General features: G+C 43.8%; 2 protein-coding genes across 5 annotated transcripts in view; both read left to right on the top strand.

The window, feature by feature from the left end:
- Nucleotides 1–10,732, top strand: part of DCAF12 (DDB1 and CUL4 associated factor 12) — a 28,957-nt gene extending 18,225 nt beyond the window's left edge. Inside the window, exons 8-9 of the mRNA XM_038125405.1 lie at nucleotides 3,929–4,113; nucleotides 4,842–10,732. Coding sequence (XP_037981333.1) covers nucleotides 3,929–4,113; nucleotides 4,842–5,000 — 344 coding nt within the window. The 3' untranslated portion in view covers nucleotides 5,001–10,732. The remainder of the gene's footprint in view (nucleotides 1–3,928; nucleotides 4,114–4,841) is intronic.
- Nucleotides 10,733–23,298: 12,566 nt separating this feature from the next.
- Nucleotides 23,299–26,282, top strand: part of UBAP2 (ubiquitin associated protein 2) — a 97,214-nt gene continuing 94,230 nt past the window's right edge. For all 4 annotated transcript variants that reach the window (XM_038125404.1, XM_038125403.1, XM_038125402.1 and 1 more), the window contains exon 1: nucleotides 23,299–23,440. The gene's annotated coding sequence lies outside the window, so the exon portion shown is untranslated. The remainder of the gene's footprint in view (nucleotides 23,441–26,282) is intronic.

Below are 26,282 nucleotides of genomic sequence, written 5' to 3'. Positions count from 1 at the left end.
CAGTTGTAAACCATCCAAATATTACTGAACTTTCAAAAGTGTGCATTTTTACTGCTGTGTATTTTTTACTGGGTCTTATTCTATATTTTATCATCTCAAAGCAAATCTAGTCTTTTTACCATTATTCATACTGTTCTTGCATTCTTCTCTGTGAATTAGAAAAAAGGCATGTTGTCTGCTCTGTGCTACCTTATTGGGAATATGTGCTGTGAGGGAAAGCTTGCTTTGTAATTTTAGAGCCATGACTGAGACTCCTGATTTTCTACGTGATTTGAATGATTTCCTTTTCTCATGGATGCAGTACGTCCAGTTGAACCTTATACCAGGGCCAGGCCTGAGGGCTTCCAGAGTGCATGGTCCCATAAAATTCTCTTCACATTCTTTACTATCAGGCAGGAGAGTGCACAGTGAGTGCCATATTAATCCCAAACCAGTAAGTTGCAGTCCTTACTTAGTTTGTCTCTGGGCTTCGATCTTTTCAACAGGCAGGTTACCAGAGGAGGACACATATCGGCAAAGATAGGAAAGTTTTATTTATGCAGTTACTGTGTCCAGATCAGTCCCAGGGTCTGCTCCTTTCATTTATGGGAGAAATATGTATAATATCAGGAGAAGTTGCCTGAATGTCTTACCAGCAAGACTGCTTGTCCTCACTTGCTGTTAGTGAGGATTCTGTCCAGGTCCTGATCCAGACACAGACACTGCAGTGTGGTGCTCAGTGGTGGCTGGTGGCTGAAACCTGCCTCAAGTATGTTATCTTCCATATTGGGGGATAATGAGTGCAGGGAGTACTTTAAAGGGGTTTCTCCAGTTCATGTCTGGAGGAAGCCTTTGTTCAGGGCTATTTTCTCTTCTGCAGAGTAGGTGCATCTTTTTATTTGGCATGATGGTGGAGGTACATAAATAACAGTAATTCCCAAGATACTGACTGTTTCCACTTTATATTGATCTCCCTGGGACTTGGAGTGGTGCAGCACCTTTAGAAAACAGGGTCTTTATTGATCTGTGGACTAAAATCTGATTTCAAGTGCTTTGCAGTGGTACCTGAATGTGCTTTAAGTTTCCAAGTGCACCTGCTGAACGTGGTAAGTCCACGTTAAGTCGCTTGTGTTGTACACAAAAGCAGGTCACAGAAAGGTGATGGCTCAGTAAGGCTGGAGCTGGCTTTCTTCTGCTGTAGCCCTGTTTACACAGGAAGGCACTGAGTGCTTTCTTGTACATCTTGTAAGTGTTGCTTTTCGTAGCAGCTGTAAAGGGAAATGCACACCTAGGACAGTAGTTCTTGATCCATGGAAGCAATTGCTCTCTGCATGACTGGCCTGCAGAGCCATGTTGTGTGCCCTTCTCTTCATGTCCTGAAGGCAGCAGACAGAGCTTGTATGGCATAGACTCTGTGACTTCTTGTGTAGGACATGCCACTATCTTCAGGACATGCCACTATCTAAGGACATCTTCATTTCCTTCTGGGATCTGTAGACTGTTCCTACAGTATGGGAGTGAGGCTCAATATCCTTACCTAAATTACCTAAGTCCACGGGTGGTGGAGGGCTGGGAGTGTAGAACTTACTGCAATAGATTCTAGGCACAGGCTGTACTTTTAGCTTTATGGGAATGATTAATCTGCGATACTTCAGCCCCTTAGACGACAATTTGAAATGCTGTTTTTGAAAGCCAGTTCTAAATATTCTTCTTAGTCGTGGGTACATCATGGATTTCTTCAGTAAATTTCTTTGGTTAGAGAAAGATCCATAGTTGTTCTGCATTTTATAGCTTTTTATTAATACATTTAATTGAAAAGTAAATGCCATCTGCCTTGATACTCCATCACCTGTTTGTGTGAAGTAAATATTCTCCTGGGTGGCCTGTCCAGAGCACTTCTTGGAACAAAAATAAGAGTAGGTCTTATGCGGTGGTCTTCAGGGCAGCCAGGACTTGGTGAAGGGAAGGAGAAATTTTGACTCCATGTTTCAGAAGGCTGGTTTATTATATTATGGTATTTATTATATAAAAAAGACTACACTATAACTATACTACAAAGAACAGAAAGAAAGATTAATTAGAAAGCGAGACAGGAATAGAAAGGAATGAATAACAAAGTTCTGTGACTCCCAGAGAGTCCGAGAGCTGCTGCCTCCTGTATTGGTCACCAAGTAGAAACATCCCACATCGACCAATCAAGAAAGCACCTGCTGCATTCCACAGTAGCAGATAACAAATTGTTTACACTTGAAGCTGAGGCCCTTCAGCTTCTTAGGAGAAGAAAATCCTAGCAAAGAGATTTTCAAAAAATATCATAACTACATAGGTACATTCTTGTGCCTTTCTCCTCTTATCCAAGTGAATGGTCTTTCTAACTGGAGAGGGTTTAAAGCTTTCTGTGTGTCTTTGCCAGAGCCAGATCTGTGTGACAGAAGTGGGGGGAAGGTCTTCTGCTGTCTCAAGTGCATTTGTAGCTCTCTGAATTAAAGTGGAGACTGTTATATGAATCTCATAACCTACTTCAGTAGAGAGACAGTGCTTTCCCACCCATTAAACTTGCAGCCAAGACTTCACCCCATATCTGGAGCAGGACAATGTGGCCTTGCCTTGTTCTAAGTGTGTATCATGAATGCTGGTGGCTGTGGATGTCACATCCGGTTGCAGAGGCAGAAGGATGAAGACATGTTTCTTGTTAGGACTTTGTACAGAGGGGAAGGGGAAACTCCCTGATTGCATCCGCAGCTCCTGGTTGTCTGCTGTCACGTGCACTGCTGGGAATATTCCAGGATGATGCAAGTTCTGTGACATTCTTCCCTGCTTGGTGTGGTGACAACACTTGGCATGTGAATGTAGCTGGCATAACTCATGTATTTCCTCTCCTGTTTGAATGCTTGTTTAGGCTGTAATTCACTAGTACTCTAAAGAGGGCCTGAAAAGTCCTAGGGTTTATAACCTGGCATCCTGTCAAGAAGGAAGAAGTATAGATGTAGTGGAGTTTAACCTGTGTGGAAGAGTTGTTTAGAGAAGAGTGGCTACACAGAACTGTATTTGCACAATAAATGGAGACGAGATGACAGGATGTTTTGCAGATTGAAAATTCTTACATTCAGAATCTCCCCAAGACTAGTTCTAAGGGATCCTTGATTAGCTGAGACTTCAAATTTAGATTTTGTGAGAACAAAATTTACACTCTTGTTCAATGTAATGGAATAACTTAATTCTGCTAACATGTTTAGTTTGAACTCTACCTTCCCATGTACTGGTGAAACATGGTGTTGTTTAGATGGCAAGAGTCCTGTTCTGTTTTCTTTCCTGGCTGAAGTGCTAAAAATACCAGCTACTAAAAATCATGTGTGCTTTGAGAGTATTTGAGTGGAGACAGATCAGGCTCATTAGTAGTTCTGAAGCTATCTTATCAGCAAAGTGACTGGTGATTATTATGGTTACACTTGCTTACAGTTAGCCTGTTGATCAGCACAATGCACTTGGTGGCAGCTGGGACTTTCTTTTCTCAGATGCTCATTTACTGCAGGTTGGCAGGTAGTTAGGGTGTGAGCTTGTGGAGGAAAACAGCATGATGTTCTTCCCTCTGTCTGCTGCAATGTACTCTGTCTTGGTGTGTTCACTTAAAGGCTTGTGCAGACAGAGCAAAGGCACTCTGGACCCTAATTGGCTTACCTGGCAGACCTGAGGGCTGGTGAGGATGAAGCTTCGTACTGTGTACCATTGGTGTAGCTGATGATCTCAAGGAGTAGGGCAGTCATGGATGAAATCAAAGCTGCTGTTTCAAATGCATCAATGGGATTTGTCTGCACTGCTCTGTAGCGGTGGGAAAACTTGTGTGTTTTGGAGAATACTAGTAGTTAATATTAGACATGAAGCAACAGCACTGCAGAGCCAAAGCATCCCTGTTTCTTACTGCACTGTCCGTCTCTTCTCTGTGTGACAGGTATCCGCTCGGTGAGCTTCTACGAGCACATCATCACTGTGGGGACAGGGCAAGGGTCCTTGTTGTTTTATGATATCAGAGCCCAGAGGTTCCTGGAAGAAAAGCCCCCCCGTGCCTGCTATGGACAGAAACAGAAATTAGGAGGAAGTGAAATTTTGAAGTTGACAACTGGGAAGGGCTGGCTGGTAAGTAGTTTGTAGCTGTGATAGAGGTGGGGGGAAGTAGACCCAGCTTCAGCCAATTCTCTTTGGACCTGTTGCATGAAATGTGTCTCAGTGAAACAGTATTCATGTAACCAATAACTAATAATGAAGAGCAAGAAGTGCTGCAGAATTGCTTTCTACGAAAGCTTTATGAAAGGGTACTGAAAGTTATTTGCTTGAGTGTAAGGCATAGTGATTACACTTCTTATGCACTGTTTCATAAATGAACTAGATTTTATATCTTTGTATTTTCAAGTGTAATCTAACTTGTAGTTTTCAGAACCTCAGAGAATAAAATTGTCTTTCTTTAAATCCATGGTAATCTAATGTGGTACTTGAAGCAAGAGAGTTTTAATTTAATTCTTTGCAGTTTTAGAAACTGTGGCTTCCTGGGGTAATGCCATAGCAGACACTTGAGTTTGGTTTCCTGTATGTTATCATAAAGCAGTTAATGGCTTTGTTTAACTTAGCTCTGTTACCTTTGTTGTATCAGTGCAATGTCCCCTCACCTCCCTGTTCCAGTGCTTGACCTAAATGTTCTCAGAAAAAGGTTCAGGACAACTCAGGTATCTTTTACTTGACTTTTATGAAGCTTCAGAATTGTTAAAAGAAAATACCCCTTTTTAGGCTCTGGAAGCTACCTAATGTTTTATGAAACAGGGTTTTGGGTTTGTTTGGCAACAATAATGATCTAAACTTTCCTTTAACAGAACCATGATGAAACCTGGAGGAATTATTTTTCTGACATAAATTACTTCCCAAATGCTGTTTACACCCACTGCTACGACTCGTCTGGAACGAAACTGTTTGTGGCAGGAGGCCCTCTTCCATCAGGACTTCATGGAAATTATGCTGGTCTCTGGAGCTAATGATAACTCTTCGTTCTGATACTGATCTTTACACAGATTTCCACTTTTCTTTTAATTTTTTAACAACAAAATTGTGTGATGCCATTTATTCCTGATTTAAACACAAGTTATTTTTTGGCAGAGTTTTCTGTTGGTCTCCAACAGTTTTGTACATCTTTTTGAACTAATTTTTTGCTTTAACCTCCTTGATCCTTTATATGGAGGGGATTTGAAGTCCTTTTTTATTGTATTTACTCCAAATGACTCTTCCTCCCATGTAGGCTGGCTTTGCCATGTGCCCCCTCCCCTACTTTGCTCTGAGGTAGGATTTCTTTCTTATAGAGTGGTTGCTCCTGAGCTTTCTGTGAAAGTCTTGGGGGGCTGCATGTGTGCAGGTACTTTGTGTCAGTTACATTACCTGGAGTGAGGACTACTTGTAATTAAAAACTATTAAAAATATTTATAAGAGATAAGCTACTACTTTATCTGGAGAGCCTGGCCCTGGCCTGGGTTGATCATATTTTTTAAAAGTACAAGTCTAATGACACTGTTTTTACATAGAGGGATATGGTAATTTTAAGCTGTACTCACTGGAGCCCAGGGATGGATTCCTTAGGGGTATTGCCCATCAAATCCAAAGTGCAGTTTTTAAAAGTGCATTTTTGTTCAAATGGTAGTTTTCAGCTGTGCTAAGAGCAGAAATTGATCTGTTTCTTTACTGCCTGTCCCAGGTATCAGCTTGCACAACTGGAGTTTGTATAGGCTGTTCTGCAGCATGGCTGTTGCAGGGTGACATTACATTGAGGGCTGCAGAGATGCTGAGAGGAAATGGGGGCTAGTTATTCAAAATGAACTAAATCTGTCTGTTCTCCAGATGAAATATGGTTTCTAAGTATGCTTGTTAGGGTAGCTTATAATCTCTTCGTAAACTGCCTAAAACCTCGGACCTTTTTTATCCCAGGTTGTGGAAATTTTTCTCCTTTTTGCTGTTCTGGTTAGCCATCTGCTCAAAGAAGCCAATGGAATAAATAAACTATTTTTTTCACCCAGATTAAAGAGTGCATCTCAGACTTTACTAATGCAAGTGAGCAGCTTTCCACAAAGGAGGGTATCTTGGTGTTCTCTCACTTTGCGCTAGCATATGCTGTAGGACAGGCTCAGGCTTTTCCAGAATCCCCTGCTGCCTTCTGCGTTCAGACTCCCTCCAACTTCACCTGGGACTGGGAGGGGAGAACGGGTCCAGGGCCCTTCAGGTCCAGCTGTGAAGTGTGTGCCTCCCAGGGTGATGGTCTTACCCAATACTCAGCTAAAATGCAGGACTCCAAGGTGTTCCTCCTTTTGGCAGGCACCAGACTCTCAGCTTATTAGTGATGCCTCTGTTCTCTGCTGGAATTAATGCCTTTCCCCTGACGTTGGTGGAGCAAAGTATGCCTGTGCCTCACAGCTTTGGTGCCACACAGCGGTTGATTGAAACTGAGAGTAAAGACAAGGCTGGGGACATGCTCTGTTCTCCCATCTCTGTGAGAGATCATAGCTACCACTGCAGTTCCTGCCCACAGCCCAGAGCTAATGTGCATTTATCTTTACAGTCTCTCTCATCTTCATACTCAGTATCTTCATCAGTAACACCAAGCAGTCAGCATCAGGCTTAAGTTCCAGCTGGTATGGAGACCTGGATGGAAATCCTACAAGTAGTGGAGGTCCCTCTCATTGGAGTGGAAATCCTGGCAAGAGAAGAACTCTCTCCCAGGTGTGCATCCCAGAAGTATAATTAGCACTGAGCATTAACACAGGTGCTTCACAAGCAGATCTTCCAGTGTTTCATAATACTTACCATTGTGGCCTGGTTGCATAAACTGTATCAGTTCAAGGTACTGTGTGTATGGCTAGACAGGTTTTTCTCTGAAAAGATAAAATTATATACCATGAGGTAGCTGCTTTGATTATTTTAGGGGATTAGAAAAATTGAAGTATATGAAGAAAAACAAGTCTTGGAGAAGAATGGCAGGATTTGTGTCCTTACAGCTACTGGGTAAGATAATTCTGTCACAAGAAAAATGTTCTGCTTTGGTTTGTTTGTTTGTTTTTAAAATTCAGTTTGGTTTGAAGTTTTTTAAAGAAGCTTTGTTTTTTTAAAGAAGCTAGACACTTGAGTCGACCTGAGTGTCCTCCAGTTCTGCTGAAGCAACAGGTAATATCTGGGCATTTAGTGTCAGCAGTGCCAAAGGGAGACTCCTGGTCCAGAAATTCTAGCCCTAGTGTTGATCTATTAATTGGAGCATATTTTAGGCCATGATAGGAGGAAAAAGAGTATTTGTATGGCCTTCAAACAAAAAGGCTGATTTTTCTGCAGTCTCTAGGTTACTGAAGAGGTACCACTGGAAATTGTCCCTCCCTCCTGACTGTGATCTCACAAGTACCTCAATATGTGCTTCTAAAGCCTGGTAATGTGAGTGCCCTTTTTCTCCTTTTTTTTCTTCATAGAAGGCTGTGCACAATTCTCAGATGAAGCTGGACAATGACGTGAAATGTCTCAAGTCTGACATGCTTTTGTGTATTCTGTTTTCAGGGTGCTTTCTTCCAAAAATAACTTCTCACAGTAAGGGAGCCATCCTTGTTGCTTTATGAAAATCCCCACAAGAAAACTAGGAACCAAACCAGATAGTGCTGCAAGCACACAAACAATTTGGACCAGAGATAACGTAATTTTTAGCTAATTTCAGTGGTTTTAAATGCTTACAGTGATATAGATGTTAAGTTTCAGAATATTTCTGTGGTTGGTTATACAAAACTTTTGTTTTAGTCACTGTTAGAAACTGAGGCATAAAAAGATGATGATGATATGCCAATTGTCCAAAGATAAGTAATAGGAGAAAAACTGAATTTTTTTTAACTTTGATTTTGTTGCCCTGTTGGGTTAGATATCTACTGATCATGGTTAGAAATGAGTGGGTTTCCCATCCAAGCACAGGAATGGCTTCAGAACAGGGAGCCTCCAGGCTCTGCAGAGAGGCAGGTTGGGTACCTCACTGTTTAAAAGCCAGGTACATCCCTGCAATGCAGTGAGCTCAGTCTGGTGACTGCACTTCAGTAGCTTCTTGAACAGCTTGCTGTATGCTCCTGAGACCCAATGACATGCATATAATCAGACCATCTTATCTTTTCCACTGTTTCTTCAAGATTTCCCTCCCTTGGTCTTTCCTGCTGAATGGTTTGTTTGAGGTTGCCTCCTCCAACCCAAATCATACCAGTCTTTGCTGTAGCAATATTGTCCTTGCGGAGGTGACCTCTGGTTAGCTGGAACAGGCTTGCTGGCATTTTGTCAACCTGTGCTCAAGACCTTCCGTTTGCTTTAGTTTAACTGGGTAGAAGTTAAAGGCTGGCTCAGACTGTTGAACAGGGCAGTAGCCCTTGTACAGGTTGGACTGGTGTGATTACACAGTAGCAGTCTGTTCCACATGGGCAACATACTCTGGCTTATCTCTCCTTCAAGAGAGAACTTTTAGCATAACATGCCTTCAGACTGGTTGCTGCTGACTTCTCAGTCATGTGGGATCTTGTGTGCTACCAGTGAGTTTAGGAGACTAGCATGGTACTTTAGGTATTTTTGGGTATTACATTTTCAGTATTCATGATAGGTAATCAAACTAGTGACTCAGTTATGGGTTTGTTAATACCTAGCTTAAAAATACTGAGTAGCAACTCCTCAGTAACAGCTGGATGTTATGTCATGGGACATTACTGAAGAAAGAAGCTACTTTGCAGTGTTGGCTTGAGCACGGTAACAAGGGTTATGCTCACCCTCTTCACTAAACACCTTATTCCTGTAATTCCTCCAGGTTTCTTCCTTGTACAGTCAAGATTTGTAGGGAGAATTGCTAGTGCTCTCCTGTGGTGCTTTCTGGGATTGCAGTAAAGAAGTGAGTCCATTTGTTTGATTCCCTCATCAGTGCTGCTGGTGTTAGTTGGAGGTGAGTAAATTACCAAAGAAGAGTTGATAGTAGGTTTATGTTCCTAGTCTCAGTTGTTCATTCTCCTCATAGATGCATTTTTAAGATCATTGCAAGAGTGCCCAGTGATCTTGCTGGATTTAGTCTGTTCACAAAAGTTACACTGATATTGTGGGTGACTTTTGTGACTGTCTTCATGAGAGAAACTCCTGAATTGCATTAAGGGGTTTATATTTGCTGCCTCCATTTTAGGTCTTTGGCCAGTGGCCTTTTGTATCTAAAGGATTAAGATACTTGGGGATCATTCTCTTCCAGAATTTCATCCTATTCCTTCACCTGAGCACTTGCTTTGTCTATAGCTTGCAAATGAAAAATTAACAGATTAAAATTATGATCCAGCTATGTCGAGTGGTGCTTTGGTGTTTTAATTTGTGCCACTCAGCTGAGAGGCATTTACAGGCCTTTTGAACTGCTGTGCCCTCATCTGGTGCAGGCATGAAACAAAGCAGGATTGCCTAGACCCTTTACTAGGTCACTTGTGTGCTTTGTTTGCAAGAAGCCAAGGACAGGTGGGCTGTTGGTTACTGCATGTGGGAATGCAGCAGCATCTTTCAGCAGCCAGGTGGGAGGTCTGTTTTTAGTGGTCTGTTACCCTTATTTTCAATAAATGCACTTTTCCAAGGTGTCTGATATCTTCTTACTTAGCTACTTTTGCAATTGCTGCTATGAATGAATTACTGGCCTGGGGTATAGCTTGTTCCTAAGGAACTCTGTTGCAGAGCTGTGTATTATGCACGTGGAGTTGATCCTCTGGCCAGCCCATGCTGAGCCAGGAGCTCTTGAGCTACCAGGCACAAATTTTTTAGCTGAAAGCTAAGTGAAAATCCCTGTATGCCCTGCTAGCCACCCTACAGTCTGAGCCCATGGTATGATCTCAACTTAAAATGCATTCCTGAGTGTATGGAACCCTCAGTAACTTATCTGAAATTCTGAAGCAAGACACACCAGGACAAGGGAGAGTGTAAGAGAGAACACAGCTGCATCTTGTGTGAGATGCTCTCCTTTGTACATGAGTGCTTTTTGTGGTGAGGATGGGCAAGGAACACCAGAAAAAAAAAAAGTAAAAGGCAAACAGTGTTTGGTATGGCTCTTGGGACTCCTGAAGAATTTAAAAACTAGAGGGGATATGTAAATGCCTAATCAGAAACATCTTTGAGAGATCAAGTATATATCCCTGACATTCCTGTGTTATTTTAGCAACTCTGTTTTTATTATAATAACTCTGTTTTTGTTATAATAACTGTGTGTTATTTTTAAGGATAAAATTAGGAAGTATCTTTTTGCTTGTGATGTTGGATTTTTTAATGAAAACCATGTGGTACTTGGCTAATTGAAAGAATTCTCTTGCAAAAAGGAACCTTCCCATTTTCTAACAGCCTTTCCCACTAATACCCTGCTGGGAGCAGTATGGTCTAAGAAAGTGCACACAGATTAAAATGGAGTTGGCAGAGTTGGGAAAATGTGGGCTATCTGACTGTTTCTGTACCCAAAAAATCACTAACACTTGATTGTATACAAATTGTGGTTGCTGTACTGAAACTGAGAGGGTATATAAAACCCCTTGCTACATACTGCAATGTCTTTAGTCCAAGATTCTTTTGAATTGATTCTTTCGCCTTCAGGACAAAAGATTTAGAAGTCAATACAGTGTTTTCTTAGGAACTGCTTTTCTAGATTCCCTTACTAAAAGGGAAAATTCAGGTGCTGAATCTTACAATCACATTAAACTTGTACTTTTTATTTGCCCATTCACCTGGTCTCTTTTCATTTTCAAGGCCTCCCACAGTCTCAGGGTATAAGTCACTATGACTCATCCAAATAGTACTGAAATGGACCAACCAGAGGTTAATGTGCCTTCCTCTTCTGGTACCTTGATCTTTATAAAGTTATCTCAAACTTGTCACTGTCTTAGGGCTGGGTACATGCATTGTCTTTTTCTAAGATGTATGTGTTGAAATTGCAACAGGTTTGTACTGTTACTTGTTCCATTTGTGTTAGGATGTGGTGTAGACAAATCAATGCACTGGTTGGTCTTGGTATCAGTCTTGCCAGTGACACCTGTCAGTCCTTGCTTGTGTGTTCATGTGTAGATAAATGCTGTATCTTCCCCACTTTTGGTGCATTAGATGCACAGAATACACAAGATGTTTTAAAATGTGCAGTGATCATAACTTGTTGCCTCAAGATAGGATGTCCTACAGTGAACTGTTTTTAATTTTTTTCCCAAATATTTTTAATCAGATTCAAAGCCTTGAGGGAAAAAAAAAATAGGACTTGCTGATACTTGATGGCTTTTGTTCTGAATGCAGGGTCTGATGTTTGTTAACAAATCCTCCAAATCCACTCATCTAACAGAGGCTTTCTCAGCTTGTTTCTGTCATGAGCTGTATCAGAAACAGCAATGAATCCTGAACTATCACAGAAGCTGTCAAGCAAAGTAGTAACAGCTCTCTTCAGATATTACACTGCACATTTTTTAACTGTCAGATAAACCTGTTCCAAGTTATTGATGCAGCTTGCAAATGGAACACTGCGAAATTCCAGACAGTATGTGAAACTGGCCTGTCTGCACATGGGGGCTCAGTGTTCTGTTACCTTGCAAATTGTTTCTCCTCTCTGAAAAGGTGTTTTTTGTTGTTTTTTTCAACACAAAGACATTACATTTGGCTTAGTTTTCTAAAGATATATTTGTTTACAAACCTCAGACTGACATCTGGCATTTGGCCTGAGTTTCTAACTCTTATGCATTTAGAAAATAAGAGTTTGATATGTTATGTCTCATAAAAGCATGGAAAGAGGTACATACATATCTTCACTTGCTGTGGCCTTCCATGGACATGCCTATGCATAATTAAGTGAATTACAGTACTGCACTCTGTTGATCCATGAGGTTACCTTTGTATGTAGAATCAGCACGATTAGTCATCAGTGTATTGACATTAATACATGGTCATGGAGCTCTAAGGTCTGTGTGTTTTCTGTGCTAACAGTATCTGTTCTCTCTGTACCGCAGTGCAGACTTACTGTGGAATTCTTTTTGCTTCATGCTAATTTCAGAGTTCCTTTAAATTCAGTGAGGTGCTGTTTTTAAGACAGTCACTTTTCTGAGCAGAACAAATGGATTTAATTTAGTTTTCTACCTTTAGCATCTTCCTCTTCTCCCATTTCTTCCTAGTTCACCTGTAGTGATGAGTTCAAAGCTGTCTGCTTACTCTGAAAATTATCGAACCATAATAAAAAGAAAACCTGTAGCCCAGTGTGACAAGATCACGCTGTGCTTTTACCATAAACTTCTGTGGCTGGATGCCTGTCTTGCAAGTGGAGACTCTGCCCCTGCACAGTCTGCAGAAGCTGAAAGCCTCTTGCACCCATATTGTTCAGTGGGTATCAGCAGATCAGGAAGTGGAGGTGCCCTGTGCCTTCATGCAGTGTGTTTGTCAAACTGATCTGTAGTGGTTTGGCCACAGAACTGGCGTCTTCGAGTGCTACTCAAAGTCTTGGCTAAAGGTTTCATTCAGGGCAGTACCACGAGGGTGAGTTGCTGACTTGATCCCATGTAAAGGCTTTCTCGAGAGATTTATTTTTTTGGGGGGTGGAATTATAAAAGAGTAGGGATATGAGCAAAACAATAACCTTGTGCTCAAAAGAGAAAAGTTATTCTAATGTACTTTGGCCAGCAAGAATGACAGAAGTGAGCTCGCAATGGAATCTTTGAGGGTTTGTGCCATCATGCCTTAGATCACTGCAAATTAGTTGCTCCCAGAGCTTTCAAAACTAGTGGTAATCCCTTTTCAGATGAGATGTGAAGATGGCATGCGGAAAAACCAGTTTCCCCAGTGGTCACTCAGTCTTCCCCTCATCATTCAAGGTTACCAGTGTACTTGTCTCTGTTTTCCTGAGTGACTATGACTAATGTGCTTCACAGCTGTCACCAGCCCCCTCCACCTGCTTTGTGCAGGGATGATGGTGTGAAAGGGCCTGGTCTGCATTCTCCTCCACTTCGCTGGCTGTTGACAGTGCAGGGATGTAACAGGTCACTTGTGATTTACAGCTTCAGCTGGTTGCTCTGGGCTTCTCTCACGTTGCAGGTGTGATAGTGGGGCTGTTACGGAAAGAACTGGTTAAGTAACTTGTGGTGGGCTTTGTCCCTCTTGTTCAAATTGCTGTCTCCAGTCTCAGTCTCTTGTCCCAGCCTCACTCACATCTTGTCACACTGCTGCTTGGGACTTGAGCAAGTTCCCTATTCTCTCATGGTGTACTAGTTCAGGTACCAAGTTCTGCAAAGCCTCGGGGCACCTGTTAGAGCCCAACTACACTCTGAAACTTCTGCTGGCTTAGGCAGTGGTTTGCTGAACTAGGACCTTGCTCACAGTGTCCTTATTCTTTTTATTCAGCTCTAGGTATCTTCTTGGACTGCCATATCCCTTTCAGTCCAAAAAGGTTTGCTCCAAAGTGACTCCTGTTCCATGGAGTTGATTCCTGTACTGCTGGTTATTGCAATTCAGTGGCTTTTGTTTTTCTTGTTTTTATTCTGGGGTTCATTGCAAATGTACAAAACCATACTGACTTTCTCAACTCCTGAATATAGTACAAGGGCCCATCCTGAGGCATCAGAATTATTTGTCTACTCTCAAGGTGCACAGAAACAAGGATCTCTTAGACAAGCAAGGAAGAAACCAGCTGCATATACACAAGTAGAAAGGTATCTCTGAGTAGAACAGGTGAGGGAGCAGCTTATGAATTTTAAGTATAAAAACAGTAATTGAGGCCTTTTTTGTTTCTTTGTTAAAAATTGCTTTAACAGGAAATTAGGTGGTGTTTTAAGTCAGTTGCTGGCTTAAGAAAGTTGCAAGGTAAACTGAAATTTTCTGTCCATCAGTGCAAAATTTGCCTCAACTATAATGCAAAATCAATCTCTGTTGCTCTCTTGTTTGCAATGGAAGAAGATTATCTGAAGACTGATTAAATGTGTTTCTTGCTCTTATATATAATCACCCACACAACAGTCCTTGCTGATCTTTCCCAAGCACTATTCAACACTATCCCTGTTTAAAAACAAAACAGGGACTGCATTGAGTAGTGGCAACTAATGAATTTCCTTGGTTTGAGAGAGACCCTGGAGATAACAGTCCAGGATCCATGAGTTTTAAACACAACTTAAAACCAATGCAGCTATTCCCTCAGACCGGTGCAGCTTCCTACCTTCCCTTCCATTTACATGGGAATTTAAAAATAAACCAAGCAATACATGAGCCAGTTGATGTCCGTGCAGGTGGAACATGTTTGTTTTTTTTTTTTAATTTGAAGACTGAGATTTTTCTTGTAGAAGAACTCATTCTGGGTGCAAAAGTGTGGAGCTCAGATTACAGCTCTTCTGCCAGCTTGTTAAATGCAATTAAATATTCTGGACTCTTTTGAAGAAGACTGTGTAAAAGCTGTGAAGGCATAGACTGGAACTGATAATTTTAAATTTTAGGTCATGTGTGTGTTGCTTGACTACATGGACAATGTAACAGTGATTTTTATAGATTGGTTTCCATGTGTCAGTCACAAATAATTTGCTGTTTGGAGGAAAACTTTTAGTAGATACATTTCCAGATCAAATTATGAGGCTATTTTCCCTCTTGCATTAACCGGGTTACTGTGTTCACATGCCAGAAGGATGTTGCTCTTTGAAGAAGCATGTTAGTGTATGTGGCAATGCCCCATGCACTTTTTAAATACCTAGACCTGTACATTCTCATCTGAGTATCGTTAACCATGCTGTAGTCTGACAAATGAATCTTTTACTACTGCCCTGTTACATAGATAATTGTAATTACCTGCAGTTTTGTTTTTTTTCCACTACTTGAAGTTGTGTGATCTGAAAATTGGTGAACAAAAAGTATTTGTGCATCTTACTATGGGTATCTCTAAATAAAATGTATTTGTATAGTGTGTTGGCTTGGCTGGTATTTTCCCTTATTTGCTCATATACCATTGCAAGTAAATCCAGGGCAGTTGAAAAGCTAGTGGGCTTGGGTTTCTTACTGCAGAGTCCAGCCTCTGTGCGGACATGACTGACTCAATGAAAACAAAGTGAAGTGTTCTTTTTCCTCCACCAGTGAGTGGATTGAATAACCCAAGAGCGGAATCTCAGCTTGTTTTTGGTTTTTCATGGCCTAAACATTAGTCCTAGTTCTCTGTACAGCTGTAGCAATACTCTTTACTTCCATAGGAGATTTATCTATTGGCAGAGTTGGGACTGTTACACTTCAAAGCATCTCCTTCCTATTCTCATCATCTGATACCTCATTTGCTCTGAGGCAAGAGTTTCCTTTCAACGACTTTATTTTTCTAAGAAGGACCTACCTCTTAGAAGTGTAGACCATCACAGATAAATGTAGCTGGACAATCAGGTATAGGACTACAGGTTTTAGGGAGATCTTGCATCCCAAAACTGCATCTGTAGCGTTTTCACATATTTTCATTGCACAGGAGAGTGAGGCCTTTACACAGCTGTCCTATTTCACTGTCTATAAGTGGGAAAATTATTTTTTCAGAAGAGGAATGTCTGAAATGTCTAAGTTTTATGCTGGAGGTTAAAATTCTGTGCTTAAAATCAGCTTCTGCCTCCCTGTCTTCACCCTTGGCCTCATCCTGAGAGACTAGTTTCCATAATCATGGACAAGCTCAAGCTTTGTAAGTTAGGTTTTTAAGCTAGGTGGGAGACCACGTCTCCAGCTGCATCATCTCTGCTCCCCACAATGGGCATTTTTGATACTTGTGAATGCTGGAAAGGCAGACTTTAAAAAGACATAGGAACACTAACACTGTCGTTCCACTGAGCCTTCCTTTCAAACTGTTTGAGATATGCAAAGGAAAACCAAAGCCCCTGCCCCTGGAGATACACAGAAAATGATGGGTTAGAGAGGGCACTGGCAACCAGGGTTACTAGCTCCCCATTAACCTCAGATGCTCCATTGAGCATAGCATTCAGATGGTGTGGGGCCTGTTAGTTGACTTACAGGACCAAAAATGAGCTCACAAATTCCAAAGCTGTTGGTATTAATTAAGCTCATCTTTAATGCATGTCCAGCTTAAATCTCAGCAATAAAAAGTCTAAATTGTCTCCAAGCAGCTAATTTTAGCATTAATCTGTTTTGTCCCATCACCTGTCTTGCAGGTCCCCTTGCTTTCCCATTCACAGTGCAGATAAATCAGTTTGTTTCCCTACGTAAGGCAGCTCACCACTTTTGGGGGAAGAGATTTTTATTTGTTTCACGGCCAGAGTCTTCACTCCTTCTGCCAAAAGGTCTGGGTTCCCTCAGTGCTTTCTCACTGGCCACGCTTGACACGTGCATTGTCATTCCTGTCTGTGTAACCAAAATGAGACCCACTGCACTCCTTGGCCTGGAGTCTGCAGCTGGTCTACAGTGTTATCAACTCTGCCTTCACTGTACGCTACAAACATGTGGCAGTCAACATTACCCCTTTCAACACTCAATCTGCTGCCTGCCTCCAGCTTCAGCCCAGCTGCTACAGGTTTCCTTGGCTGTCATCACTTCCCTTCTTGCGTGTATTTTGTTTCTGATTTCTGTGACTTGGGGCCTCAGCTCTTGCCAGCTGATTGCTCAAGGAGGAAGCCAAACCAGGACAGGACTCAGAATAGTTTCACACTGTTCTGTTAGTTCGTCCTACCCATTGCTGTACTCATCCTGTCTGTTTTTGAATGAAAGACCTGGATAGTCTTTTGAAGACAAGGTGCTTTCAAGGTCCAGTAAATGAATTAATAAATAAAGACATGCCAGGACATAGTGCTTGAAATGATTTTTGGGCAAGAGGTGGCCCATTTTTGAGACATTGAAAGTGAGAAAGTTCATAGTGTATTAGAAAACAAAAATCTCTGTGCTTTGTCTCCCAGCTTCCTCAGTCCCTCTCAAGTCTCCTCTGGAAGAACAAATGTCAGGAGGGCTTCAGCCCCCTAAAAGGCTCAAGGGACCATGTGGCCAACATGGCTTTTGGGAGGCGTGGGTCAGCTGCTCCAAAATACTGCCCTGCACAGAAGGACTTACTCCTTCCTCTTCACTGAGCTGTACCGTGAGCTGGCAGAGGTGAGAGAGAAGTTACAGGCCTCAAGTGCAGAGCTGCGATCAGAAGGTCAGCTGGACATTGCTTGAACTATTTGTGCCAAAGACATAAACAGAGTGAGGGTCGTGTTCCACAGATGCTGAAGTGTCAGCAGAAAGATTTGTAACCCCTGTAATCAGTGCCTGTGGGTTTTCTTCCCCTGCGTTGTCAAAAGTTTTCCTGTTCCGGAGGTTTCCTCTCCCTACAAATGTACTGCACTGCCTGATGCATGTTGAATGTGAAGCACAGAGACTCAGTTACAACAGAAATTTCACAGATTCCAGACAATGGGAAAAAATGTGACTAAAGGTTGTCTTTGGGGAGACAGATTGACACTGTTGCTGTAAAACTCAACCCCAATAACTGCAGTGTTCTAGGCAAGTATTCACCTAGGGAGAATTTATCCATGTATCTGAGCCAAAAGCGTGAGGAAAGGTTGGTCAGTACTAAGATAATAAGATTCACTTCCTCATGTGCTATGGTGGCAGCCGGTGTACTGCTGCTGAGGGCTGCTGGACGCCACACTGCAGCCAGCCACTGAGGATGCCAGTAGAGCACTATTAAGCTATAACAATTAATGATTTTGCCACCTGGTAAAACCACTTCACATGGAGATATTTTCCTTCCTGGAAATAAATTCTAGGAGTCTTGGGATGTAGAGACTTGCCATATGTATTTATAGGATCATTTTTCCTGTTAAATGCAGAAAGCAAACTTTAGCTTTTTACCAGTATAAATAGGCTTTGACTCCAAAAAACCCCATTGTCCCTGTTACCTTGTAGACTGTTGCTGTTGCACTTGGAGTTAACTTGGTTTTGCGGAAAGCTTTTAGTCCTGTGCTCTGGTCTACTCAACTTGTTGCTTAAAGAGAAGGGAAACATCTGGAGCTTGAATGTGTATTGGTCCCAGGACCTAGGTCACAACACTAGTGACTATACTCAAGCTGGACTTTGTGCCAGTGATCACAACCCCTTGAACTGGCAGCTGTGCAGTTCTCAGCGCATAAACTTCACTGTCCATAAACCCAGTCTGTAGTCCTTCAGTTTGTCTGAGATTCTTTTAGCAAACACCACTGAAAGCTTTGCTCAAACTGGGCAACATCCCTCTCCTCTCCCCTCATTTATCAAGGCAGTCATTTCATCACAGAGGGTGACCAAGTCAGCCCGACATGACTTAGCCAGTATAAATCCATACTGAATACTAGTGCCAGTCACCTTCTTGTCCTCAGTGTTTGAGGCTTTCAGTATTACCATCTTTGCAGGGCTGGGTGGAGGCTCACCAGCCTGCAGTTCCCTGGGGTCTCCCAAGCTCACTGCTTTGTTCTTGCCATTGGCAGTCGCTGCATCTACAAACAGCCCTTTTAAAACTGAAAACAGATGGCTGACATTTAACCAGAGTTGGCAAATATCCTTGGACGCACTATTCAAAACATTCTCCTAAAATCACAGGATAAAAATGCTTGCAATTTATCCTAAGATGAAGTTTGGGGAAAAACAGCAAATGGTGCAAATCCAGCTTCCACTTTACAATACTATTAGTTTGTTACCATTCCTTACAGGAACTTTTATATTACCTGGAGTAAGGGAGGCCTGGGATTCCACTAGGCTTGTTAAAATCCAACTGATAAAGACAGATGGCCTGTAAATGCTGCAAGAGGCAGTGTGCAACATCGTGCAAGGATGTTTAATAGACCTTCAGTGATTATTTACTGCTGCAACTCTGCCCCACCAAGTTATTCAAAAGCTGTCCAAGGAAACTTCTGGCTTCTTGGAGATAATTTAATCTTGGGGAATTTTAAGAGGTAGGAAGCATGACGTTGTTAGAGCAGTGACCAGGCATCTGCATACTTTCTCTGGTGTCACAGACAAAATAAAGGACTAAATAGATAATTCAAGGCTAGATACACAGCTAATGTAAAACAATAGTGTTGTATGAAAAACAAGTCTGTTAACAATAACCTGTTTAATTCTTAGAAACAGTTGCCTGGTAGAGGTAACAGTGGGTAGGCACATCAGAGAATGAAATCAGGGAACATGACAGAACAAACTCAGCACTCACCATTAGAAGAGCATGCACAGACAGGTTAACCCCCACTAGCATCCTTCTTAGATAGGTGTTTAAGCAAGGCTCTGCAAGATCAGTATCAGGCTCGGACATGTGGAACTGTCTTGACAATCCGGAAATAAATACAGATTCAGGTAAAATGTTTTCTGGAAAAGGCTGAAAGAATGGAAAATAACAGTAGGACTAAGATGGTTGTGCAGAACAATTTCAGATTCTGGTCACATGAAAATGTATCACCTTTTTCATACAGTCAAACTACACAGTAAGAAAACTTGGACCAAGGTCTGCAGGAACCACCTGGAGACAAGGGTCATCTCCAGGGACACACGGTCTCTAAAGAATGATCAAGCAGCCCAACAGAAATTCCAAGGATGATGCTGAGACATGATGGACTAATGCAGCCCATGGATGTTAGGAATTGAATGGCCTGGGCTTTATGAAGGCTGGACGCAGCGACATCATTATCCTTCCTGCCTTCACCATCATGAATGGTACCTCTAGGAGAAGGGCTTGCTTCCATAATGTAAACGGCAACTCTTTCAAGTACAATTTTTGCGGAAGCTCTGCTTGTTATCAAATCCTTGCAACAGGTCTCTTGAGAGAACTCCACTTTGCCACCAAAATTTTCAATTGTTCCACTATACCTAGGGAGAATTCCATATTGTGGCATCCCACGCTTCAGGAGAAGAGAGCACCTAAGATTCGCAGATGCTCGTGGACAAAAGAAACAGCAAAAGTCAGAGGGCCCACAAAATCTTACAAAGTTCTGTTAGTAGATTACACACTCGGCACGCAAACGGTTATGTTAGTCTCTGATGTCCTATAAGCACCTGGCAGTGTGTTTAAAATAAAGGAGGGAGGTCAAAGGGAAGAGAGAAAGAGAGAGAGCTGTATTAAAGAGGAGGAGAAAGGAAGGGACAAAGAGAGAAAGATCAGCAATCCTGACTCCATTGCTGATGCAGATGATGGGGTGTTCAGGGTCCTAGGATGCACACACAGGTCCTGGGCTTTGTGGGGACACCTTTTTATAGATAAGTTTCCCTGCAGTGGAGTAAGTTTCTCCCTTTCTGTGTAATTTAGTTACTCTGGAAATGGGTTGGAGGCTTCAGAGTATTTGGTGGTCTCCATATCCTCCTACATGCCTGCTTCTTGACCTCATTCCTACACTTGTGCTGCGTTGTGTTGTGCTGATCTCCAGGAGCCAGGATAAGGATGTTTGTCCCAGAAAAGTGCTGCCCCACCTCCATGAAGCCCCTTCTCCAGCCACATTCTGTTCATTTTCCCAGATTGTTATTGCTAACAATCGCTGGCTGCTAGTACCAACAATCCTTGGTTGGCTCCACAGCCACCTGGCTATCAGTGTTTGAGATTAGCCCCATTATCTTCTGGGCTTCTGCACAGATTCCCTGCAAACTCAGCTCAAAGCTCAAAGTCAAGACTGGTTTCTTTGTACTGAGCCTCTCCCCTGCAGAGCTTGTGTACCTGGATTATGTTGACTTTCTGAGGCTGGTGCAATATATTTTGGAAGAGGGTAGTGCTGTTGAAGAGGTGTCATCAGGGTCAGGGCTGTGAGTCCAGTTTGCAGCAAAGAGTAATATTTTATTAGACCAAGTGATGTAAAAAAAACCAACCAAACAAACAAAAAAAACAAAAAACAAAAACAAAACCAACCAAACAAAAAAACAACAAAAAGAAACTTCAGAATAAATAGCAAAAAACTGCCCTGAACTTCAGTTCAGTCAGACCAATTGTCCAATGAGTCTGAAGGGGAAGGGTTGGTAGTGTGGAAAGTGGCAGAGAGCATTAGCAACAGGGAAGATAGTACTGCCTGAGCTTGTGAAGAAGAGATGGTTTCACTGCAACACAGAAGTAGAACAGACTCCTGAACTAGGAACAGGGCAATATTCTTAACACAAGCAGTTTTCCCCACTCACAAATGTGATAGGGAAGGAGAATGCCAAGCACCAGAACAGTGGTGTCCAGCCTGTGGTATGTGAACTTTCAGCCTAATCTGCAGAAAGTGACTGAGAAAAACAATCCTGCAGTAAGCTGAAAGAGCCTATCTGGATTTGCACCTGCACCAGACTGTTATTTACTGGCTGGAAAACTGAAGAGGTTGTAAATCCTTGTAACAGCAGATAAGAATCACAACACAGGCAGTGGGCAGAACTTGCCTGCCAGGCCTGGTCAAACCTTCACAGTGTTTGGTCTTCTCTCCAAGTCTGATGTACTGAATCACAGGATCATTTAGGTTGGAAAAGACACCTGAAAGTGAGTCCTGTGACTGATCAGCAACTTGGCAATTAGAACAGAGCACTAAGTATCACATCCACTCATTTCTTGAACACTCCTACCACCTCCCTGGGCAGTCCATCCAAATGCTTCACTACCTTTCAGTGAAGAAATTCCTCCTGATCAATATTTGGACTGAAGGTCTTCATTCCCAAGCCTCCACCAGTTTATTCCTTTAGCTCTCCTCCAGAAGCTTTGTCAGTGCAGTATCCCATTTTCTAATTTATATTTACTCCATTCACAGCAGAAAGAATCTACAACACTTTTGTCCTGGTATCCCTGCTCAGTTTTCTCCCATTCCAAATGCTCTTGGGCTGGATTCTGTGTGATTTTCAGAGACACATTCCAGTTGGCACTACACCATCTGACAACAGCATCCCAAGAGCTCTTAGCCTTTGTTGTTTTGTGCTGCACACCAAATTTCCATCTTGATTATCAAAGGATTGCCAAGCCATGATGGAAAAATGCTAATAATACTGATTAAATCCACACAGATTATGGAGCTGCAGACATGTTTGTCACAAAGCCTGTGAAACTTTGTTTACAGCTGTAATTAATTGTCCCCCTGCTGTAGTAATAGAACAGAATATCAAGAGCTGCATCAAGACAATCAACAATACCTGTGCACTGTTCGGTCTGAATTTCAATTTAGCTCAAAGGACCCTCCATCCCTCTGAGAAAAAACAAGAACAGGGACGTCTTGCAGCTCCTCAGCTGCAGGATCTGTTGTAGCTCCTGCCCATCTATGCAGTAAGTCTCAAGGATGAAGACTGGCTAAATCTGTCTACTTTATGCAGAGAAGGCAGAAGCATGGAAAGCCCAGATTAATTTTTAGATACCATTTAGGGTAAAATCAGATTTCATGCCCTTTCTGCTTACATGGAGAATATGGGCTTAAGGGACAGAGGATGAGCAGTAAAGGATATCAGACCACAGCAAAGGTCAAGGACCATTGGACCTCATTGCTGGGGCCACCAGGGGCGGAGCACTTTGAACACCACCTTCACCAGCCCTGCCTGCTCAGCACCAAGCAGAGACCAACTTCCACACAGGCTAAGTAAGCCTGGCTTTAATATGCCAGGCCTTGCAATGATGCCCAAGAGTCAAGGACCACTGCATTACTGGCAACCAGAGGTGCTGTACACAATGGAAAAAATAAACAGCAGGAAAAAGCCTAAATGGAAGAAACATTTTTGTTTGCAGTTTGTTTTTTCCCCCCCTCCTGACTCACAACCCAAAACTCATCTCAGGAGTCAAGTTTTATTGACTATCCTTTCTTGCCATCTGTCCTGTCATCGTTGAGTTTAGACTGCCAGAAGCTGTATCCAGTTCTCTAACACAATTCTGCTGTGCAAACTCCTCCCTATTCTCCATTAATCCCCAGCATACTTTTTACTTGACTTTCTCCTCCTGTAGTGTGGCTATCTTTTGTTCTGGAGCTCTCCATGTCAACAGGGTGCATACCTGTGTCCATCCTCTCAAAAGAAGGAGACGTTTACATTAATGCAAGTGCAGAACCGGTTCCAAAATGCCCTGCTCCTAAGCTACACGGGTCCCTCACCGGGCCCCTCATGGTATCCCTCAGAGGGGCTTCTCGAGGGTTCATCAGCGGAATCCTCGCATGGGCTCTCCTGGGGTCCCTCGAGGGGTTCCTCAGGAACTCGTGGGTTAATTCCCGCGGCTCCTCCCGGGGCCCCTCTGGGTGTCCTTTACGGGGGCGCCTCAGGGGATCCCTCACACGGCCCCGGGGGGGAGGGGCCTCAGCCGGGCCCTCAGGGGGCGCCTCACGCGCCGCCGGGGAGGGGCTCCGCTGCCCCGCCCCTTCCTCCCGCCCCGCGCGCGCCGAGGGAGGGGCGGGGACCTGGTCACGTGAAGGCGAAGGGAAGGGGCGGGCTTTCCCCCCGGCGCGCGCTGCTCACGTGGTTACCGGGAGGGGGCGGGAGGCAGAGGCGGAAGAAGGCGCCGGTGGATGGGCGCGTGCGGGCGGTGCGTGAGGCGCGCGGGGCGGGGCGGGGCTGCGCGCGAGCGTCGCGTCACGTGGGGAGGGAAAACGACCCCGCGCGCGCGTGGAGGAGGAGGAGGAGGAAGGGGGAGGTCACGTGACGGTCGCGGGCGCCGCCGCCGCCGCTTTGTGAGCGCACCGGGCAGGTACCGCGCGCGCGGGGGGCGCGCGGGGCCCCCCTCACCCGCCCCCGTCCCGGCCAACGGTCCCCGCGCGCGGCCGCTCCCCCCCCCCCCCCGTCAGCCGCCCCCGAGGCCCCGCGGGCCCGGCCCCGCTTTGTCCGCCCGGCGGTCCCTCGGTCCACGGGTCGGTCGGTGTCCGCCCGGGCTGCCCAGCCCCGGCCCGCCGCCGACGTGTTGCGGGGGGACGCGGCTTTGCCCTACTTTCCGTGGCGGCCGCCCCGGGGAAGCTTCGCCCTGGCCTAGATCGCCGTCCCCTCCGCCCCCCTCCTCTCCCGCTCAGCAAGGCCGCGGGTGCGGGCAGCGCCCACCTGGCTGGGGAGGGGGTGCCCGCTTGGCCCCGGGAGAGGTGGGTTCTGTCTGCACCCCCTGACATCCGCGGGAGGGGGTCCTGCAGCGCCCCCGCCTTCGAGGAGGGGTTCTCATCTTATCTTGGAGGTGCTGATCTCCTACAGCGAGGATTTCCCTGTGGCGAGTTGGTGCCTCTGGCTCGGGGGCATATGAGGAAACCGGGACCAGCTGGAGGAGTGGGGCTGGCGGCAGGAGTCAGGCCAGAGGGGAGGTGGCAGCTCGAGCAGTGAACAAGTGATGATGAAGTATCGATCCATGACTTTTGCAGGGCTTTACTTCCATGTTGTCGTTGCTCATCCCCTTTCCGGGTGTACCCTCGCTGGTGGTGGTGGGGGTCACACCTGCAGACAATAACATCTCAGCAGCTACAGTGGGTTACTTGAGGACATGACAATGAACGAACCGTTCCCTCTATTAACCTTCTCCAGTTTAGTCCTTCCTTGCCATCGGCTGTGTGTGGTTGCTTGGAATTGGGTGTCACGGCAGGGCTGACTTATGTCGCCTTTAAAAACAACAGGATGCTCTTCTGCGTTTTCTCCTGTTGCTGAAGAAAATTGCAGCAGGGAAGTGAACTGGTAGGCGTTCCTGTGCAAGAAGCTGGATGTAGAAAGGATCTGGTCCATGTTTGAGTCTAATGACAAGGGTCTGAACTCTCTGATGTGGAATGGGTTTAAAAGCTTGTGCTGGAATGTCTGCAGTGCTGTTGGGTGCCACCTGGGAGCAGGGTGGACTGGTTTGAAGCTTCTCTCTTGTTAAGTGTGTTGGCACCAGGAGTGTGGATGTACGGAGCACCCCTGGTCGTGTTCAGCGGAGCAGGATGTCTTGTGGAACAGAAACTCGGGGTTTGCTACGAAGCTGTGTGAAGGAAAGCTGTGCAAGGGGAGTGGAGGGGCTGTCCTGGCCTGAGAGCAGCTGGTTTTTTCCAAGCAGAGAAATTGGAGCTGGATGTGAGGGAAGGGAGGGGGAGCAGTGCTTTGCCATTGAAACAGAGCCCTTCACAAAAAATGGCAGCGACTCAGCCTCCTGGCTTTTGCTTCTTTAATATTTACCAGGCCCTTTTAACAGTTCTCTTGGTTGTATCACGTTCTTTAATATAATCTGGGTTTGGATTCCTACCTGGCTGACTCAGTATTTATACCTGGACCCAATCTCTCTGCAGTGGTTTGACCTAACTTGTTTAAAGAATTTATTTTTAACCTTTCACTAGGTAACTTGAAAGCAAGCAAGGCTAAATCACTCTGCAGGATTAATGATGTTTTGTGACTCCTGAAAATGAGCTGGCTTCCAATTTTTATGATCTCAATAATCTTGCTAATCTTGGAGGTGGGCAGGAGTGGGAATCGGACAAGCTCTCTTCTACTTTGTTCAATTTGTAGTTTTATCAGTGTGTTGATTTTGAAAACTGTCTACAGTAAAAAAAGCATGAGGTTTCTGAAATTTAGACTGCTTCAGTTGTTTTGGCCCATCCTCTATAAAGCTCCTGGTGCCATGACTTACAGAAGGGTTTGATTGTTTGAGGGGACATGGAAGCTACAGACTCAACACTAAAATCTAAGGAAGCTAGGAGGAAAACCAACAAAATAGTCTTGTCTGTTATCAGAAGCTGTTATTTTTAAACTTTTTTTTTGTTTGGCTCTTCCATTTTTTTGAAGCTGCAGTTCTAGAGCCTAGAAATAGATTGTTGATGTTCTATATTTCTTCCATTAACTCTTATTTTAGGTGATTATTTCCTTGTAAAATGCCGATTTTTGGTACACTTTATATTTGTTGCTGATGTCCTATTGATGTTGGTCATAGCAGAGTAACATGCTGGTGAACAGTGCTTAGAAGGTGTATGTGTCATATACTGTTAATGCTCTATTAATAATCATCACTGAGAGTCTTACTATTAGTAGTAATGCTTACATGCAGTTTCAGTCACATTTAGTACCAGTACTTAGAATAGGTGCTTCATGAAAGACTAGGAGTAAAATTTCAGGCCTGTTATGAATCTTTTTATTTGTCTTTGTTTCTTATTTGGTTGAAGCACAGGGGCAGAACTCTGAACACGTGAGTTCAGTGCTTTGCAACAGCCTTGTATGAGCTTGCTGAAGGAGAAGCCAAGTGACTTGTCCCCTTTGTAAAATACAGATTAGAGAAACTGTTGTATTTGTAGACTTCAGAAGTATTGAATGGAAGCTGTGAGAGGAAATACAATTGATATGGGCTGCAATGTTATTCTGCTAGAGCTTTTGGTGAATTTTAGGTTTATTTCTCATACAGTCTGTTTACTTGTAGCCCATTGGGTCCTCTGTGC

The sequence above is a fragment of the Motacilla alba genome, chromosome Z (assembly GCF_015832195.1).
Source record: "Motacilla alba alba isolate MOTALB_02 chromosome Z, Motacilla_alba_V1.0_pri, whole genome shotgun sequence".
Classification (NCBI taxonomy): domain Eukaryota; kingdom Metazoa; phylum Chordata; class Aves; order Passeriformes; family Motacillidae; genus Motacilla; species Motacilla alba.
Note: the sequence above shows the minus strand (reverse complement) of the source record. Positions and strands in the feature narration are given on the sequence as shown.